The sequence below is a fragment of the Rhinolophus sinicus genome, linkage group LG03, assembly GCF_036562045.2.
Source record: "Rhinolophus sinicus isolate RSC01 linkage group LG03, ASM3656204v1, whole genome shotgun sequence".
NCBI lineage: Eukaryota > Metazoa > Chordata > Mammalia > Chiroptera > Rhinolophidae > Rhinolophus > Rhinolophus sinicus.
In genome coordinates this window covers 166,642,396-166,661,004 of record NC_133753.1, presented here as the reverse complement: position 1 = coordinate 166,661,004, position 18,609 = coordinate 166,642,396, and the positions used below count along the sequence as shown (strand labels likewise).

Below are 18,609 nucleotides of genomic sequence, written 5' to 3'. Positions count from 1 at the left end.
CTTAGAAATACCATTCATCACTCAATTTGAATTTCAATAGAGTTCATTCTGCTGTTCCAGGTCTTGTCTCGTTCAAAAGCCCTGGCTTCAGAACCTCGGGTTTTTCAGAGATAGAAGAATTTGGATGAGGAAAACTCACTGAAGATAATGGTATATATGCGTATATATATATATATGGTATATATATACCATAAAGTAAAGAAATGAAAAAAAAATAGACTACACATTGTTACGTTAATGCAGCATTTTTCATGCTTTTCTACTTGGGCACTCTAACTGTAGAAAGAAGAATCTGGAAGACTTCCACAATCTTAAAATTTCTTTAAACTCTTATGTTTGAGCTAAAAAATTATGAAAATTTTGCATTTTATTTTGTAATATATCTGAAATTTCAACGCAAAATGAGGTTTTAATTTATTTATCCTAGAGTAAAATTAATGCTCCAAGAAAAAGCTGGCCACATTTTCCTTGTGGTTTGAGTGTCTGGTGGACTGAGGGGGCAGGGTAACTCATCTCAATAAAGAAGAAAGTAAAATCAGTATCACTGACAGACCAATTACTCTTGTGGAATAAGGCTTCAACTTTGGCCAGCATGTCTCAGCACCTAATGGAAATCACAGAACAGGGAAGGAAAACACGTGATAAGAATGTCATAGAATGTATTCCATCATACTTACTGTTACTTTCAAAAATGTTGTTCATTTTACCTGTTCTCGTCAACATTCAAATCCTAAAAATTATAATAATATTTAAAAAAGTAAAATATAGACTGGTATCATAAGTAAAACATAGTTACTAAGTATTCATTTTGGCATATCAAAAAATCAGGGATAAAGCTGAAATAATTTTTATTTCAAAAAGACAGTGTGTGTTATAATCTTGCTGGTATTCTGACAATATTACACCTTTACTACAGATGCTTTATAAAATGTTTACAGATGCTTATTAGAAAGTGAAAAGCCCCAGATGTTCATAAATCACCCACAATATCAAATTTAATTTTAAAATAAGGTGTTATTTCCTCCTCTTCCAGATGACAAAACAAAATTTATAATATGTATCTGTCCTGCAGATATCCTTTAAAATATGCAATTTTCTCTCTTAAGAAAACTGTTCTCATAATCCTTGAAATTAGAAAAATAACTTTTTAATAACCTATTCATGACTTTTATCACTCTTTTTGTTTAGAAATAAAAAATATAATTACCCAGTATTTCTCAATAAGAGGGAGGCATGGAATAATAATGATACAAATTGATGAACATTAAATTAATACCATGTGGAAACTTGGCAAGAGGATCAGGACGACCAAATTGCAATTTAAAAATTAAACTTTTTTGAGTTTTTTGGTAACTGAGCAATCAAGAAAAATAAATTCTATGTTGTTGCAAACCACTTAACTGTTCAAAAACTCTAAAATAATAATATCTTTTGCAAGAGAATGAAGGTGTAGCTGACAGTCTGGAGAATGTTTTCAGTGTTAAATGAAACTTTGAAAGGATTATTTTTCATTTGCAATTATTCATTTCTTGGGTTCAGTGAAACGTGTTGGGTCACAAAAAATGATCTTATTTTATTTTTCTTTTCCTTATAAAACATAGTGTTACAAAATAAAAATTAGAGAAAAAAAATTGATCAACTTCTAGCAAAAAGGGGCGTTTTGAAAAGAACTCCAACTAGTTTTTACGTTAAAAAGCAAGTCCATGTAGTAAATTACTGTATCTGAATATCCTAGTTTGCATCACATTTAAATTGTTGGAGCCTGAAAAAGTAAATGCCAATGCTTGATTCAAAGAGATATTTATCACATTTTCTAAACTGATGGGAAGAATATACAGATACAATAGGGATTACAAGTCTCTTTGATGAAGTCTCCCCGATTTGAACCTGTTTCTTCCTCTTTCATGGAAGAGATAATCTCCTTGAAATAAATATTTCCCCCTTTGAAAAATGATTCAAACAAAAGATAATTGCGCAAAGTAAGTTACCAAATACATAGTTAAGTTGGGAAATAATAAATAAATATAAACAGATAAAACACTAAGATTTTATCTCTCCACTATTTTTCAAAAGAAAAAAGGTAATGAATAGGCAAAGGCAATCACTTGTAATTTATAAACTGAAGTCTTCCTTTGACAGCCCACGGATCAATTAAACCCTCTTCAAATTAGTTTTGATGTGTTAATGTGTGAGTTCCCTACCTCCCCAAATTTCCATGGACCATTACTGGATTTTCATGCTGGCTTTTCACTGAATTGTTTCTAGTGTTTTGTTGATTGTTAACACAAGGTCATTTAAAGCTATGTAAATATGGATAAAAATAACTCTAAAGCAAATTATTTTCCGCTTTGCTTTATTTTCTTATATTCTGTCTTCTACTATCTAAGAAAAGGTAGGAATCTTAATTAGGTTTTCTCTTTGATTGCATATTTGTAATCTTCAGTGATACATATAGATTATCAAAATATAGCATGTGGCTATATCCCAATTTCTATAACCTGTTTGGAAACACCTAGACTCTCAAAATTGTTAACCTTAACCTGTTGCAACTACTTGACACTAACATGGAGAGACTAACAGGTAAACAAAGAATATTTTAAATTTATGACTGGGTAATTCTTTTCACATATGATGGAATCCAAAACAATACCTCAGTTTTATCTGACAGGGAATTACTGTCACGTTTGCCTCCCCAATGCTTCCTGTTGGGGGTGAGTGGTCTATTCTTCAGCATGACAAAGTCTGATTTCTGAATGGCTGGTAGTGTCAAAGGGCCATTAGTATGCTAAGCCTTTTAGTGGCATGGGATAGCTCCATCCTGCTTTCCTCAATTGTTGCAATTGGACCACGTGACTAACTGATGATTTCAAGGCAAGCTTTGGAATCTTGATGTCTTCCAGAAATTAATATTCCTTCTGGTAATATAATCTATTGACTCCTCTTGTTCAATTCTTCAATGCCTGAAAAGAGGTACAGTTTCTGAGCGATGAGAAAAGAGAAGACTCAGCTAGTTTTTCTCATGATTAGGTTTTAAGAATTTGAAAAGGCAAGTCTAAATCTTTGGAAAAACTGTTGACAGCTTTTATCGTGTTCTTCATTATAATAAATTCTACAAAGAATGGTGACAGACTTTGAAAGCAATTTTTTCAAAACTGAATTAACTATAAAAATGTTTATAGTAATTCTCTTTCAGTGTGTGTATGTAGTCAACTTTTTATTACCCTGCACTGATGCTGTGTTTCCCCAAAAATAAGACCTAGCTGGACAATCAGCTCTAATGCGTCTTTTGGAGCAAAAATTAATGTAAGACCTGGTATTATATTATATATATTATATTATATTATATTATATTATATTATATTATATTATATTATATTATATTATATTATAAGATCCGTTCTTATATTATAGTAAAATAAGAAAGGGTCTTACATTAATTTTTGCTCAAAAAGACGCATTAGAGTTGATTGTCCGGCTAGGTCTTATTTTCGGGGAAACACGGTATTTCTTCTGCATTTCTTGAAAATATTCTTTTCATGGTTATTAACTGCTGGAATCCATAGTGTAGTAGAATAAGCACAAAACAAATCTGAAAATTGTAGAAAGTGAACCAGATGATTTCTGACTCTATATTGACCAGTTACTTATTTATCATGTCTTATTCTACATTTAGCCGGCAAATTGATAAGGACGTGTATTGAAATAGCACATTTAGCTCCAGAGAAGATTTGAAAGTTGGTAGGCTTTAGATTTGTCTGCCAATGGTACCAAAGGAAGAGCTGGCCAGGGGAGACTAGATGACAAAACTGATCAATTTCCCTGCCTTGCAGGAATGTAGCACATGTTGTTTAGTTAGAGGAGTATTCCTACATATTCAAATGCAGAGAGCAAATACCTACCAAAGTTCAAAGCCCAATGTTTTTTAGATTATTAACATTTACATTATCCATAAACTTGCCTTTATTCCTTATGGGCAAAAAACTGAAAACAAAGGCTATCATGTCATTCTGTGACGTAGTACAGCAGAGACTGCCTAGCTTGTCAGAAAACTTCTTTTCTTATTTTTTTCCCCTGGTCACATAGCTAGACCACACACCCCTGCCTTCCTTGCAGTTAGGTGTGATTCTGTGACTGAGGATGTATTTAGCTAATAGAATATGCTTCACTACCAGGCCTAGCTCATAAAAGTCTCCCGCCTCTGATCTTCTATGCCATTTCTCCACCGGCCAGCCTGAGTAGAAACATGGTGACTTTGAAAAATTATGATAAAGAGGGCAGAGCCACAAGACAGAGCTAGCTTCTCCATTCCAGAAACACTGCTTAGAGGAGAACTGCCCAATAATCAGGAATACTTATTTTGGACTTCATGTAATTGAGAAATAAACGTCTACCATTTTTGAGCCATTGAACACTTCTTGGAAATGGAGTAATGCTGAAAATAATAACGCCAAATTTTGTGACATTGGCTTAGTGGTTGATCACCAAGCAAGGAAGAAACTGATACCAGAGGCAGGAAAGATAGAGAATCATAATACCGTGTTTCCCCCAAAATAAGACCGGGTCTTATGTTAATTTTTGCTCCAAAAGATGCCTTGGGGCGTATTTTCAAGGGATGTCTTATTTTTTCATGTACAACAATCTACATTTACTCAAATACAGTCATGTCATCTTCTTCTGGAACGTCGTCATAACGTACTAAATGTGTCCATCTGGCTGACGATCTTTAACTGGGGCTTATTTTCGGGATAGGTCTTATTTTCGGGGAAACACAGTATGTAGACGCAAAACATGTGGTAAAACTGTCTCCAATGATAGCTCAAAGGAAGACCATAAAACCACTGAACCTGTAACATTAGTGGAAATGACTAGAAAAAGTAAGAGTGACTGCTTTCAGCAAGCTATCACAAGAAACTGATGTGCTCAGAAATGAAAGGGGATAAAGAGAGTCCAAAAATGTAGTTCTTTGAAGGACTGACAAAGTCAACTGCTTTTAAATCCCACAGAATAGGGAAGAAGACTGAAAAAAAAAAAAAAAAAAAGAAAAAGAAAGAAAAGGTTTTGAGCAATAAAGGGCCATAGAGCAACTGTACATTCTAGTTTGCCCAGAAGAGTCATGGTTTACGCTTGTTGCTTCTGCCTAAATATTAATAGTGTTGATATGACTCATTCTGAGGCAAAAATCAGATTACAGTCATGGTCTTTCAACCCAAGGTCCAGGGGCCCTCAAGGTAGCTAGCTAGTTAGAAGAAGAGAAAAAGGCATAGCATAATATAGGTACCTATTGCTGTGTAACAAACAACCCGAAACTTAGTAGCTAAAAACACAACCATTTATCCACTCATTATTGTGCAATTGAGAAATAGGTCAGTGGAGATGTCTTGTCTCTGCTCTGCAAGAAATCAATTGTCACTCAGTAGCTGCATTTAGCTGGCACACTATTCATCAGAAGAGGCAAGGAGGCAAAGAAATAAATGAGGCTTGACAGTTTTGTCAAAGAAGGACCCTTACGTGTGGTTTCTGATTCATACAACTGACTGAAAAGCACATAAATCAGAAATCTATTACAATTTTGAAGGATATGACCTAGCAACATGATTACAAGTCCAAACTTGAATATCAGGAGCAAGTAGTAAAAACTGGGCAGCTCCCAAGAAGCGGATACTTCAGATGTATCTGTGGAGGATATTGAACATGGAAGTACTTCCAGAGGGTAGGGTCTAGGAACCATAGAGAACAATGGACAAGGGACTTCCAGAGAGAAGAATCAGGTAAAGGCCTTCATAATGCCTGTTCAACAAAATTTCAAAATCCTGATGACCAATAATGGCTGTGTATCTCTAATTCTTTGCATTTCTTAATATGAGTGTTTATTACAATTATCTGCCCCTATTCCACTATTGTAATTTGAGTGTTTATGTTGATGGCAATGGGGGGACATAAAACTTGTCTTTTTAGTTCTTGCTGGTAAGCTCAAGTTGGTACATCAATATGGACTTCATCTGGATGCAGTGTCTGCATGAAACTTTGATCTGTTTTCTTTGGGAAGGGAATGACTGTTTTCTACCGTGTTTCCCTGAAAATAAGACCTAACCGGTAAATAAGCCCTAGCATGATTTTTCAGGATGACATCCCCTGAACATAAGCCCTAATGAGTCTTTTGGAGCAAAAATTGATATAAGACCTGGTATAATTTGGGGGAAAACACAGTATATATAGGGAGAAAAGAGAAAAAAGATATTTGGTGATCAGAGGAGCAGACTGTGGCAGAGACCTATATGTGTTAACCAAAGTCCATTTCCTTTTCCTCCAAAGCACATAGATATGCTTCTTTTCCCAGAATTCCTCCTGTAGTTAAGTGTGACTATGTGACTGAATTATGGCCAATGGAATGTGGATAGAAGTGATGTATGCCACTTCCAATTATAATCCCTTAAAAACTTTCCTTATCATCTGTATGCTATCTTTTCTCATTCACTTACAGAATGAAAGATCCCCAAGGACCTGGAGAATGGTGGAGCCTGCGTCCTTGGCTTGGTTCCCTCTGGGAACACCCTTAATTTACTGATATGAGAAATAAACTTTTATTTTTATGAGCCACTGAAAAATTAGGGTTTATTTATTAAAGCAGTTAGCATTACCTTAACGAATACAAGGAAATTAAATGGACCAGAGAGAAACATGATCTGATTCATAAATTAGTATACGGTCAGTCTTGTTTGACATCAGTAAACCCCATTGTATTCATTGTCAATAGATATTCAAAAGTTTTTATTTTTTGTGGTTTCAGGAGAAAAATAAGACCTATATCTCTTTGGGGGGTATTTATCTGCTCTCCCTGTCCAGGTTAGAGGTGGTCTTTGGCACTTTTTCAATGATTCTAGTCTACTTATTTGCCCCTCACTTTCTGGCCCCAGCCCCCACTCCGCATCCTTTGCTATGGTTTCAGATACCATTGGAAGATCTGAGCTTTGGAGCTCTGGTAACACCACTTATTCCCTGTGGTGCTTAGTCCTGGGGGTGACAGCAGCTCCTGATGATTCTGTTATCTGAGTTGTCTCCTGATCTCCCTAGTTTGGCTCCTCAGCAATTCCATCACCTGTGTAAACAATTCCCTGAATTAAATTTCCTTGCTATATGAAATATCTAAAGGGGTTTCTGTTTCCCTGGTAGGACATTGATATGGATGTCAGGGAAAGTCTCATTGAAAACGTGACATTTGATCAAAGACTTAAGAGAGAAGGGAGTTAGCTATGGTGATATCTGGGGGGAAATGTGTTCCAGGCAGAGGGAACAATCAACGCAAAGGCCCATGATGAGAAAATGCCTGGCGTGTTGAAGAAAACCACAGAGTGAGGAAGGAGACAATAGCGGCTGAGGTAAGAGAGGTACTGTAGCCAAATTATCTCTGATGTGAGGACCCATTAGAGGGTTTTGAATAAGGGGATGATATGTATTGCTTTATATTTTAAAAGGATGATAGTGACAGCTGTGTTGAGAATATACTGTAGGGGTAAAGATGACGGAAGGAACGTTAGAAGACTCTAATGGTATTCTAGGCTAGAGATGATGGTATTAGGTTGGTGCAAATGTAATCAAGGTTTTTGCATTTATTTTTAACCTTCAAACCACAATTACTTACTAATAGCTTGGACCTGTGAGCTAGCAATAGAGGTAGTGAGAAGTGCTCATATGATAGTTAAACTTTGAAGGTAGAGCCAAAGGAATTTATTGAGGTGAGAGATATCACGTTTCCCTGAAAATAAGACCTAGCTGGACAATCAGGTCTAATGCGTCTTTTGGAGCAAAAATTAATATAAGACCCAGTATTATATTATATTATATTTTATATTACATTATATAAGACCCGATCTTATAGTATAGTAAAATAAGATTGGTCTTATATTAATTTTTGCTCCAAAAGATGCATTAGAACTGATTGTCTGGCTAGGTCTTATTTTCGGGTAAACATGGTAAGAAAGGAGTTAAGGAGGACTCCAGTGATGTTGTGAATATCTAACTAGGAATATGCAAAGTGGCCAAAAATCTTTAAGCATGGTAGTAAGAAGTTACCTGGATGTTTTCCTCTATTATCTGCAAAAATTTTATTTGTTTTTCCTTATGTCCTTCTGGACATCTTCCAATATTAATGGTTGAAAGTCATTAAAGTAGTTCTGGTAACTGTTTTTAGGTCTTTAACTGACTGTTGTTTAATCGCATGTATAGGGACTTTGTGGCTACTCTGTACTATGGAATAATTTTTCAGAAACACCTCAGCATGTTTTAGAACTAGTTTACCAAGGAGGGAGGAGTCAAGGATAACTCCAAAATTTCTAGCTCTAACAACTGAACGGATAAAGTTGCCAGTAGTTAGGATGAGGAAGGCTGTGATTTGAACAGATTTTGAGGACATCAGGAATTTAGTTTTGGACATGTTAAGTTTGTGATATCTAGTAAATATCCAAGTGAGGAAATCTAGTAAACCAGTGGAAATACAAGTATTTCATTCATGAGAAAAGAATGAGTTAGAGATAAAAGTTTGGGAGCTGTTGGTAAATAGATGAAATTTAAAAGCCAAGAGACAGAATGAGATTGTCAAGGGAGAAGAAAAGCGGACCAAAGACTGAGTCCTGGGACCCTTCAACATTAACATTTTGGGAGAGAAGGAGGAACAAGCAGTGGAGTCTGAGAAGGAGCATATAAATGAAGTGGGAGGAAAACCAGGGCAGTATGGTGGCCTGGAAACCAAGTGAAACAAGTGTATTGTGAACTAAGTAATCAACTGTGTCAAATGATAGGTCAAATAACATGAAGTCTGAGAATTGATGATTGGCTTTAGCAACAGTGAGGACATTGGTGACCTTGAAAGAGCAGTTTCAGTGGAGTGGTGGGAGGGAAATCATGCCTGGGGTGTGTTGAAGAAAAAATGGGAGAAGAATTGAACACAGAGTATATAAACAACTCTTTAGAAGATAGTTGTTGCAAAGAGATGGTGCAATAGTTGGTGTGATCAATTGAGTCTAGATAAGTTGAATTTCTTTAAATGAGAGAAATGACAACATGCTTGTGAACTGAGGAGAATGTCCCAGGAAATAGTGAAAGATTTATGGTGTAGAAAAGAAGGGGCAGAATTACAGGAACAACGTTCTCAGGTAGGTGGTTCAGGATGGGATGGGATCTCATGTACAAGTGGAGAGAGTCACTTTAGATAGGGGCATGCATGGTTCATCAATAGTAACCAAGGGAAGACAGAGTATGTAAGTGCAATTTCTGGTAAGTGCTGTGGTGTGTGTCTGAAAAAGTGTTCCTTTAAGTAATTCAATTTTCTCAGTGAAGTAGGAAAATAAATCATCAGCAAGAAGTGAAGATAGGGGAAGAGGCAACAGAGGTTTGAGGAGAGAGAAGAAAGTGTGAAAGAGTCATCTAATAAAGTAAGAAAATGAATGGGATAAGAATATATGAATATAGAATATAATAAAGTTTAATATGATTGCCAAGTAGAATTGAGGACCAATTTATGGTTCATGGTCAAGTGAGCCAAATCAGTATGGTTTGGTGCTTTTCCCCAGTTGTGTTCAGCTGCATGGGTACAGGTGTAACATAGAAAGAGTTGGATTTGACTTAGGGGAAAGTTTTGCTGAGTACAAGAAAGTGAGAGAGGGGCAAGGGAGTTGTGAGTGTAAAAAAAAAAAAAAAGATAATAATTGGCCTGGGTATTTAATCTGGATAAGGGGAGAGAATCCTTGTCAAGAGAGTGTAGAACATGGAAATGACAGCAGGGTCAATGGATTGGCAGTTCTTACGGAATCAAAGGATGGTTGGAGTATCCAGTCTCCTTCTGCCTCATTATTTGCTTATGATAAACATCTTGTCTTCAAGATCTGAGTCTTCCCATTTATGTCTAGGTATCTAGATGATAGAAGAAATGAATAAAAGGGAGCTTCTGGAAAGGAGGTGCAACTACTCTCTATGTTTAAAGGAGGTTTCCTAGGAGTTGTCACATGGTACTTTTTTGTTATATTTAATTGGCCAGAACTTGTTACATGACTATTACTAGCAAAAGAGAGGCTGAAAAATAAAGTCTTTATTCCAGAGATCAATAACTAATGGCTTCTATTACTAAGGACAAAGGAAAGAAAATATATTGGGTTAGGCAATTACTATATTTTTTTGCTTCTAAAATGTGCAGTTCCCCACATTTTACCTCTCTGAAATCAGGATATGTAATATAGTTGGTAGTGTGTGATGGTTTAATTACTGCATTGTTTGTTCTTAATACTATAGAAAATAGCGATGCATTTTATAGTTGATGACATCTTATATTGGAAGAAAGATGGTAATATTTTACTGAGACAGAGAATACTGGATGGGAGAAACACATTTGCTTCGGGTGAGAGAAAGGGAAGGAATATGATTAGTTTGCTTTTTCACATGTTAAGTTTGAGACTGACTTATTTATTAGCAGTTGAAAATTTGGGATTGGAACTCCAGATTGTGATGGGACATGTGATCAAATTTATGTGAGAAAATTCCTTGAGTTCTTAGAAATTTTGATTGTTTGCACATTTGTTTTCCAAAAATAATTTCAAGTGGCAGTTTTTCGCTATAGGTAGAAATTATTTCACTTGTTGCCAAAGACTCAGCAGTCTTGCCAGAAGTCATGATAATTTTATAAGATGATAATGTATTAATTCAAGGTTTTCAATTAACTTAGCAGTGAAAAATAGATGTGATTTAAAATATTAATTTGCATTCAATAAGTGATAGTGAAAATTTTTATGTCTATAACGATTGCATGTGAAACTTCTGATAGAAATGTCTGGTTTGAATTTATTTTCTTCTGGATGCTTTATTGAAGACCCATGTGCAAGGGGAAAAAAAATTAAAACCAGACAACTTCAGATCCATTATAAATGTCACATGCCATCAGAAAGACTAAACTAAATGTTTCTTTTGGCCACCATGCTTGAAATGAAAATAAAAAGTAAAATCAATTTACATTTTAATACTCCTATTTGAAATAATAAAATGGTATTTGGACCTAAGCATCTAGTAAGCCTAGTGGTAGAATCTATGGTTTGGGTGAACTAGTAAAAAAATAAATGCACATAGCAAATTATTTCTGTCCCTGAAAAGCATATATCCTGTATTTGAAATGTGAGAAATCAGGAAATGAAAGTGGTTATTAACTTTTTAAAAATGTAAGCCTAATAAAAGGTAGATTCATGGTGTTGGGTCACTTGCCAGCAACACTGGGCCCCTATTCCCAACATACCACCAAGGTCTTCAGGAAATGGAACTTGATCAAAGACAAAATATTAGAAACCAATACTATCTGTAGACCTGAGAGAACAATCACAGTAAAATTAATTTGTACAACAAATTGGCAGTTACAAAATAGTGATAGGTATGTAAAGCACAGCTTAGGGAATATAGTCAATAATATTGTAATGACTATGTATAGTGACAGGTGGGTACTAGACTTATCGAGAGTATGATTTCGTAAGTTATATAAATGTCTAACCGCTATGCTGTACACCTGAAACTAATATAATATTGAATGTCAACGGTAATTGAAAAAAAAATTAAAAATAATTTGTACAAATTTCTTCTAAGCAAAAATAACAAAAAGGCACTTTACCCAACTTATTTTTGACATTTTAAAAGTTTCAGTTTCAGTTTCATTCATTCATTCATTCATTCATTCTGTAACTTCTTTTGAGCTATTACGTGTTAGAGACTTGGCTAGGTACTGGGAAAATGATCAGCAACAACAGATATGATCCCTGTCCTCAGAAAACTTACTGTACATTCTGGAGAAAGAGATGATTACATTGCATTAAAACTGTAGCATGGGAGGTGCTCTGAAGGAGGAAGATGTGGTGCTAGGCGAGTCTACAAAAAGAGCTGATATGGTCAGAGAAGTCAGAGAAGTATTCCTTGTGTAAGAGTGTTGGTAAAGATGTGCTTGCTGCATGATATCTAACAAATGGAGGGGTTAAACAATTAAGCCACTTATTATTTCATATAACAAAGTCTGAAGGTATTTTGATCAGGGTTGATTCAGAAGCTCAATGGTGCCATCAAAGACCTAGGCTCTTCCCTCTGTCTACTCTCCCATTCTTTCTTGTTGGCTAAGTTCTTTGGCTTGTCCCCTCATGCTGAGAAGATGTCACAGCTCTAGGCATTATGCCGTCATCCAACGGCATCCAAAGGCAGGAAAAGAGGCATTTCTTTTTGTATGACCTTTTTTTCAGGAGCCTTTTTTCTCAGAAGAGATTTCAGATCCCCTTGGTCTTGGGTATGTCCATGTGCTAGCTGCAAGAGCTGTTGGGAAAGCAAGCACGCATTTTTTAGCCCCTATGGTAGGAGTCAGTCAGGCTGTCTGCCAGCAAGGAAGAGAGAGGTGGGAAATGCCTGTAAGATACCTCCAGTTTCTACTATCAGGAGTGACTCTCAGCTGTGCTCTGCAGGGCAAGGAGGATGACTAGATAAGACACAAGGTAGATCATTCTAGAAGGCAACAACTTGTGAAAGGCTCTAGGGCAGGAGAAAAAGACAGTCAGTGGCTAGAGAGGAAGGTGAGAGAGAGACCATGTAGAGCCTGTCAGATCAGATTAAGGGACTTTGTCTTTATCCTGAGGGCAATGGTAAGCCATTGGAGGGATTCACAAAGGTGACGTGATCATATGTTCATTTCCAGAGTGGAATATAAATTGGAGGCCAGAATGAATGTGGTAAGGGCCCAGTAAGAGCCATTGCAGATCTCCAGTTACAAGTGGGAGTAAAATTATATAGTTTACTAATTATTGTAAGTAAAAATTTCTTCATTTTATCTCTACTTATTTCAGAATTAGAACAATTCTTCCTGGAGGAATTACTGTGAAGGTAAGGAGAAGTTTATGTTCATAGCTGGGGGAGAGAGTGACCTTAGTTAACAGGCTATTTTCCTCCATTATGTTATAATTCATATATATTATAGAAAGTTCATAAGATATTGAAATTTACAAAAATTCTAAGGTAGAAAAATAAAGCAGGGAAGATGTATAGAAAGTGTTGGGGTGGGGTTGAAATTTTAGAGCATTTATCCCAGAGAAATGAAAATTTATGTCCACACAAAACCCTGTACATGATCGTTCATAGCAGTTTTATTTGTAATAGCCAAAAATGGGAAACAACCCAAATGTTCTGCAATAGTTGAGTGGTTAAACAAACTGGTACGTTCATATACATTGGTTCTGTTTTTCTGGAAAACCCTGATTAATACATCATGGAATGCTACTCAACAAACAAAAGGAATGAATATTCCTTTGATGCATACTATTGATACATGCAATAACTTGGATGGATCTCAAGGACATTACATTGAATGATAAAAGCCAATCTCAAAAAGTCCTATACTGTATAAGTCCAGTTACAAACATTCTTGAAATGTCAAAATTATAAAAATGGAAACAGAGTAGTGGTGGCCAGTGTTAGGGGGCGGGTGTTATTATTGATGTAGGTGATGTTGGATCTGCTAGCAGTTTCTGAGTGCGGACTGGGATCATGTCTCGTGAAGCCGAAGAATGGAAACACGGGCCAGGGAGAGACAAAAAGTTTTAAAAACAGGATCGTTTATTAGACGCAGGAGAAGAGGTTGCAGCTCCTGAGCAGGAGGGGGTCCTGAATCAGGGGTGCCCCATGACTGAGGCAAAAGCTCTTACTTTTATACCTTCCCTTGCCTGCTTGGGGAAGGGGAGCTGTTTGAAGAAGGGAACTTGTTTGAAGAAGAGAACTGTTGCCTTCTAATGAAATTCATCTACCAGGTTTGTTCTGTTTGCCCATCCTAAAGGAATTAGGAAAGTAACCCACTCTTTATCTATCAGATCTGCTCCATTTGTCAGGCCAAAATGAATTTTATAATTAATCTCAAGGCCTTGTTACATTATGTCCCGGAGCGAAGGAGTGATTTCAAAACCTGAAGTTTTAGGATATGACTGTCTCTTTATTCCACCAGGGACCTCCCTGTCTACCTAGGGACATGCTAACTCTTCTGTATCACTATGAAAGGGTAGCACTGGGGAGATCTTTGTGGTGATGGAATAATTCTATATCTTGATTGTGGTAGTACTTTCATGAATTGACAAGTGACAGAATGACATAGGACTATACAAACACTTTATTTTAATGTCAAATTCCTGGCTTTGATATTGTACTAGAGTTATTAAAGATGTAATCAATGGGAGAAACTGGGTGACAGGTAAAGGACACCACTTTCTACTATTTTTGCAACTTCCTATGAAATCTATAATTATTTCAAAATAAAAAGTTTTAAGGAAAATTTTCAGAGACATCTCTCTCTCACCTTCCTTCATCTTTCTGTGTATTTTCTTTCCCTGGATATGGCTTTCTCTCTTTGGTGCTAGGTGATATGGTGCTGAATCTCTTTCTTTCCTCCTTTTCCTTAAGTTTTCTTTTAATTGGTCATAATGCAGAACCAAGTCATTTCCCATCCTCCTGTTAATCCTATTCTTTAAATAAAGGTTTACGTTTGCACATGCTTAATTTTAAAAGGAGCAATGTTCTCTTTTTAAAAATCCCTTTAAAAACAAACCCCCAAAACTAAACTACTTTTTATTTTACATAATCCACAGTTAATCATTTTTCTTAAGGTAGTAGCCCACAATACAAACATGTTTTCAACATTTGTCTCAGAAGGTAATTTTTGTTTTATATGTATGGAGCTTTAATAATATTCTTGGTGTCTGTGGATTATGATCACACATTCAGGAATTACTGGGAAAACTGGTATCAAATAGTATGTTCCATTAGTTTTTTATATAAATTCACACGTCAAAAAAACAAACCTTTGCCAGGCCATGTGTCCAGAGTTTTCGTTTGGAAACTATGATCATTACAACTACAGAACATCAAACAGAATACAGCCTTTTCCTGAGGGCTTGCGAACTGAATCTGGCAACACTTTGGAAAAGTACTACTTTAGGTTCTCAAGAACCAAAAGAGCCCTCTGGCTCTTCCAGTGGGATCAGCCCTAAATATTCTGAGTCCTTTGAAAAAATTATGAGTTGCAGGTGTTTACATTTTCAAGTATTTTCTTTTGGTCTTTTCATTAAATAACCAGTGAATAACCAGTCCTAACAACAAACAAGGATTACACTTTATGGGGATAATATTTGCAATTAATGTAGTTCTGCATTTTTCTCCCATCCACTTGCCTTCTTATCTATTTCAACCAAACTTTTCACCTCTAAACTCCAGTATTTAACAAAAGACCAAATAAAAATAAAATAAACAAAACCCCCTCTCTATTACATTGCAGTTACACAGTCTTGCAAACGAAGGAAGTTTGTCCCTCGCGGCGATCCGTCCTGGTGTTTTCCTGCAGAAAGATGGCGGCGGTCTCAATGTCAGTGGCGCTGAGGCAAGCGTTGTGGGGGAGAAGGGCAGCGGCTGTAGCTGCCATTTCCGTTTCCAGGGTTCCGACAAGGTAACACGGTCGTTAGGCTTCTTCTTCAAGGTTCTTGGGTCTCCTCACTTTCGCGGAGGTCTCTGCTGGCTGGGTCCCTGAGCAGGCCTCGGGGAAGGCGTCCTCTGCTGACCCTTTCCCCGGGAGAGGGCGGGCGGACTTGGGACGAGCTGCGATCGAGGGGTGCTGGCCCGGCGAGGCGGACGTGAACGCGGGGAGGTGGGAGGAGGACCTCCGGTTTCTTGGAAACTTTTGCCCTGTTGCTGTGAGAGAGGGTCTGTGGGGTCGGGTTGTCTCCGGAGCTGCGAGCTGAGTCCTATCTAGTCCCCAGAGAATGGGAGGAGCCTCACTGATGTTTCGCCCCGTTTTTCGCCCCTGTTTCTGCACCTCTCCATTTTTCACCTGTTTGCCCATCACTGCAGTGCTTACTTGGGGGATATATTCCTCTTTGCTTTAAGTGGTACTGATCGGGTTTCTGAGCATAAAGATAGCTTTATTTATCAGTCTGATTGGTAGGAAAAGTTGGTTGGAATTCAATGTTAATAAAAATATCACAGCTAGTGTGCTGTTGGAAGTTAAAATTTATAAAAGGCTGGTGGTAATGCTGGGAGGCTTCCCATCCAGAATTTTAGTAAACCTCACAGTAATTCAGAAACTTTTGTTATTGTTTGTCGTTACTGTTTTGCCTTGAAGCATTTTTGTGATGGTGGTATTTGTTCGACTCCATTACTTAATCCTCCATTTCCCTATTTTCCATAATTTCCCAGACTTTATAGTACCAACACGACAGCGCGCGCGCACACACACACATACATTTTTATCTGCGAATACTTGTTATGTTTCATCGCTATTTTCACAGTTTGTTGATATAAATATAAACCAGGCCTTATATTGAGTGTCTTATGCATTGTGTTGAGACCACACTAAATGCTTAGAACAAGGATGGAAAGACTGGATGGACTGATGTGAAGTGGGTGGGAGGAGTGGGAGTGGTTAAAAATTGAAGAGGGTCTAGTCAAATGCTAATTAATTCAGTGTTATATTAAATATCAAGAACTAGGGTTAATTAGAAAGGATTTTTGGAGATAAGTTTTATTAAGGTTTTAAGTGAATTTTGAGTGGGAAAGAAGAGGGGGTCCTGGGTAGGGTCAGTTGGTTACGCAAAGGCTTGAAAACAGTAGTTGAGAAATATATACATAATACAGAGTTATTGGAAAATAAGGATGCTAAGATTGGGGAAAGGTAAGTAAGTTTGTAGTTAATGCTTCTTCATATGGTGAACTTGAAGAACAGAAAGTATTTCTCTAAGGTAAAGTATTCCACTGGTTGACTTGGGGCTAGAATAGAGGTGACTCAGGTTAGTTCTTGTTCTCCTAGACATTATAGAGATTAATTTTGCATTCCCAAATAATAATGTATTCACAGTTGCCTAGAACTGAAAACAGATTTGAAGGGTCCACTGGTGTATGGCTAATCAAAATATGGCTGTATATCTAAGTCAACAGCCATTTTGTCAGCAATTAAAGTAGTTACAATTAAGATACTACATTTTGGAAATTTTGATTATAATTACTACTACTTAGAAATAGTAGTAATTTAAAGAGTTTCTGCTTGCAAAAGTGTTAGGAGAGATTTGAAAATAAAATTTTAAATCATATAAGATGACTTTTTAAAAGAGAAGTAAACCTTTATTTCCTTGTTTTCCAAATAAAGCTCGCTGTGCTGTGTATGACTTTTTTTTTTTTCCCAAACTATTATTTATTTTAAGTGTGGTTTTCCAGGACCCATCAGCTCCCAGTCAAGTAGTTATTTCAATCTAGTTGTGGAGGGCGCAGCTCACAGTGGCCCATGTGGGGATCGAACCTGCAACCTTGTTGTTAAGAGCATCGCACTATAACCAACTGAGCTAACCAGCTGCCTTGCTGCATATGACTTTTGTTTCACATTTTAAAAAACTTAAAAGACAAGGAAAACAAATTTTAAACACAGGTCAAATGACACATGTATTTGCTTTCTGTACCACCTTTTTTTACCCAAAGAGCTTATGATATTCATCTCACTTTAAGGGAAATCTGTGGTCCATCTCCCTTACATATTATTTGCTCTTCATCCTTAAGCACTCTTTTCCCCTTATGATTTCAGAGTAAGGAGGACCTGAAAAGACTGAGTGTGGAAAAAGAATCAATTAATGGGGAAATTAACATCTAAAATTCATTTTATTGTAATGTTTAGAAAACATTTGCAAATGATGCAGTGGTTCAGATAGCTTGAGTAAAATGAGGGAGGGTGGAATCAGTAAGGCACTTGATAAGGAGGGGAGTAGTGAAAAAATATAAGTATTGGAGAAAAGAAACTAGCAGAAGGAAAGAAGTTAACAGCTACATTAATGGATCAGTAAAAAAAACAAACAAACAAACAAAAAAACACCAATCAAAAAATCCAACAACATACGCACGAGAGAAAAAAAATTACTTAAACAGTATAGATGATTCAGCTGATCTAGTTACTAAGCTCATGCCCTAGAGTCTCAGTTTCCACGTGCTTCTTATTTCCCTGAACTGAAGAGAAGGGGGGAAAACCTGATAAATGGCCTACATTTATCTTTACTTGCTCTGACTTTTCCTAAGGGATTGTCCAGAGTTAGTTTAACTATTTAGGATATTAATATAAAAGCCAGATAAAATGGCACTCTCTTTCAAAATAGCAGTACTTAGGACTCAAAACATTTGATGCAAGGGTTTTTGTTTTCTTTAACCTATTCATGTACACATCTCACCTACTCCTGTTTCATGACTTGTCAATTTGGATTGAATCTTGTGTTTACCTCAAACATAACTCCTTAGGGTCTGCAACAGGTGTTAATAACTGTGGTGGGGACTGAGTATGTGGGACCTTTATTTGAGGTCTGTTTTTGCACTCCAGTCTCTGACCCTATTCTGTTGCTTTTATTTCCTTTTTCAGCATTATATAAGTAGAACTTATGAGTCTTAGGACCTCCAATGAGTAAGAGGTACTAAGGTTGACAAGAATTCTGTGTATGATACCTTACTGAGAAGGTGTCTCAGCCCAAATTTGAGATACATTTAGGGCATTTAAAACCAGTAGGTTGGCTTCTACTTCAGAAAAGCTGCATAAACAAATTC

The 18,609-nt window shown here is 36.6% G+C and overlaps 1 protein-coding gene across 1 annotated transcript in view; it reads left to right on the top strand.

Moving 5' to 3' along the window:
* The first annotated feature begins 15,332 nt into the window (after positions 1 to 15,332).
* The window catches only part of NDUFS4 (NADH:ubiquinone oxidoreductase subunit S4), a 91,960-nt gene continuing 88,683 nt past the window's right edge, over positions 15,333 to 18,609 (top strand). Inside the window, exon 1 of the mRNA XM_019736232.2 lies at positions 15,333 to 15,487. Within this exon, the coding sequence (XP_019591791.1) occupies positions 15,390 to 15,487 (98 nt within the window). The 5' untranslated portion in view covers positions 15,333 to 15,389. The remainder of the gene's footprint in view (positions 15,488 to 18,609) is intronic.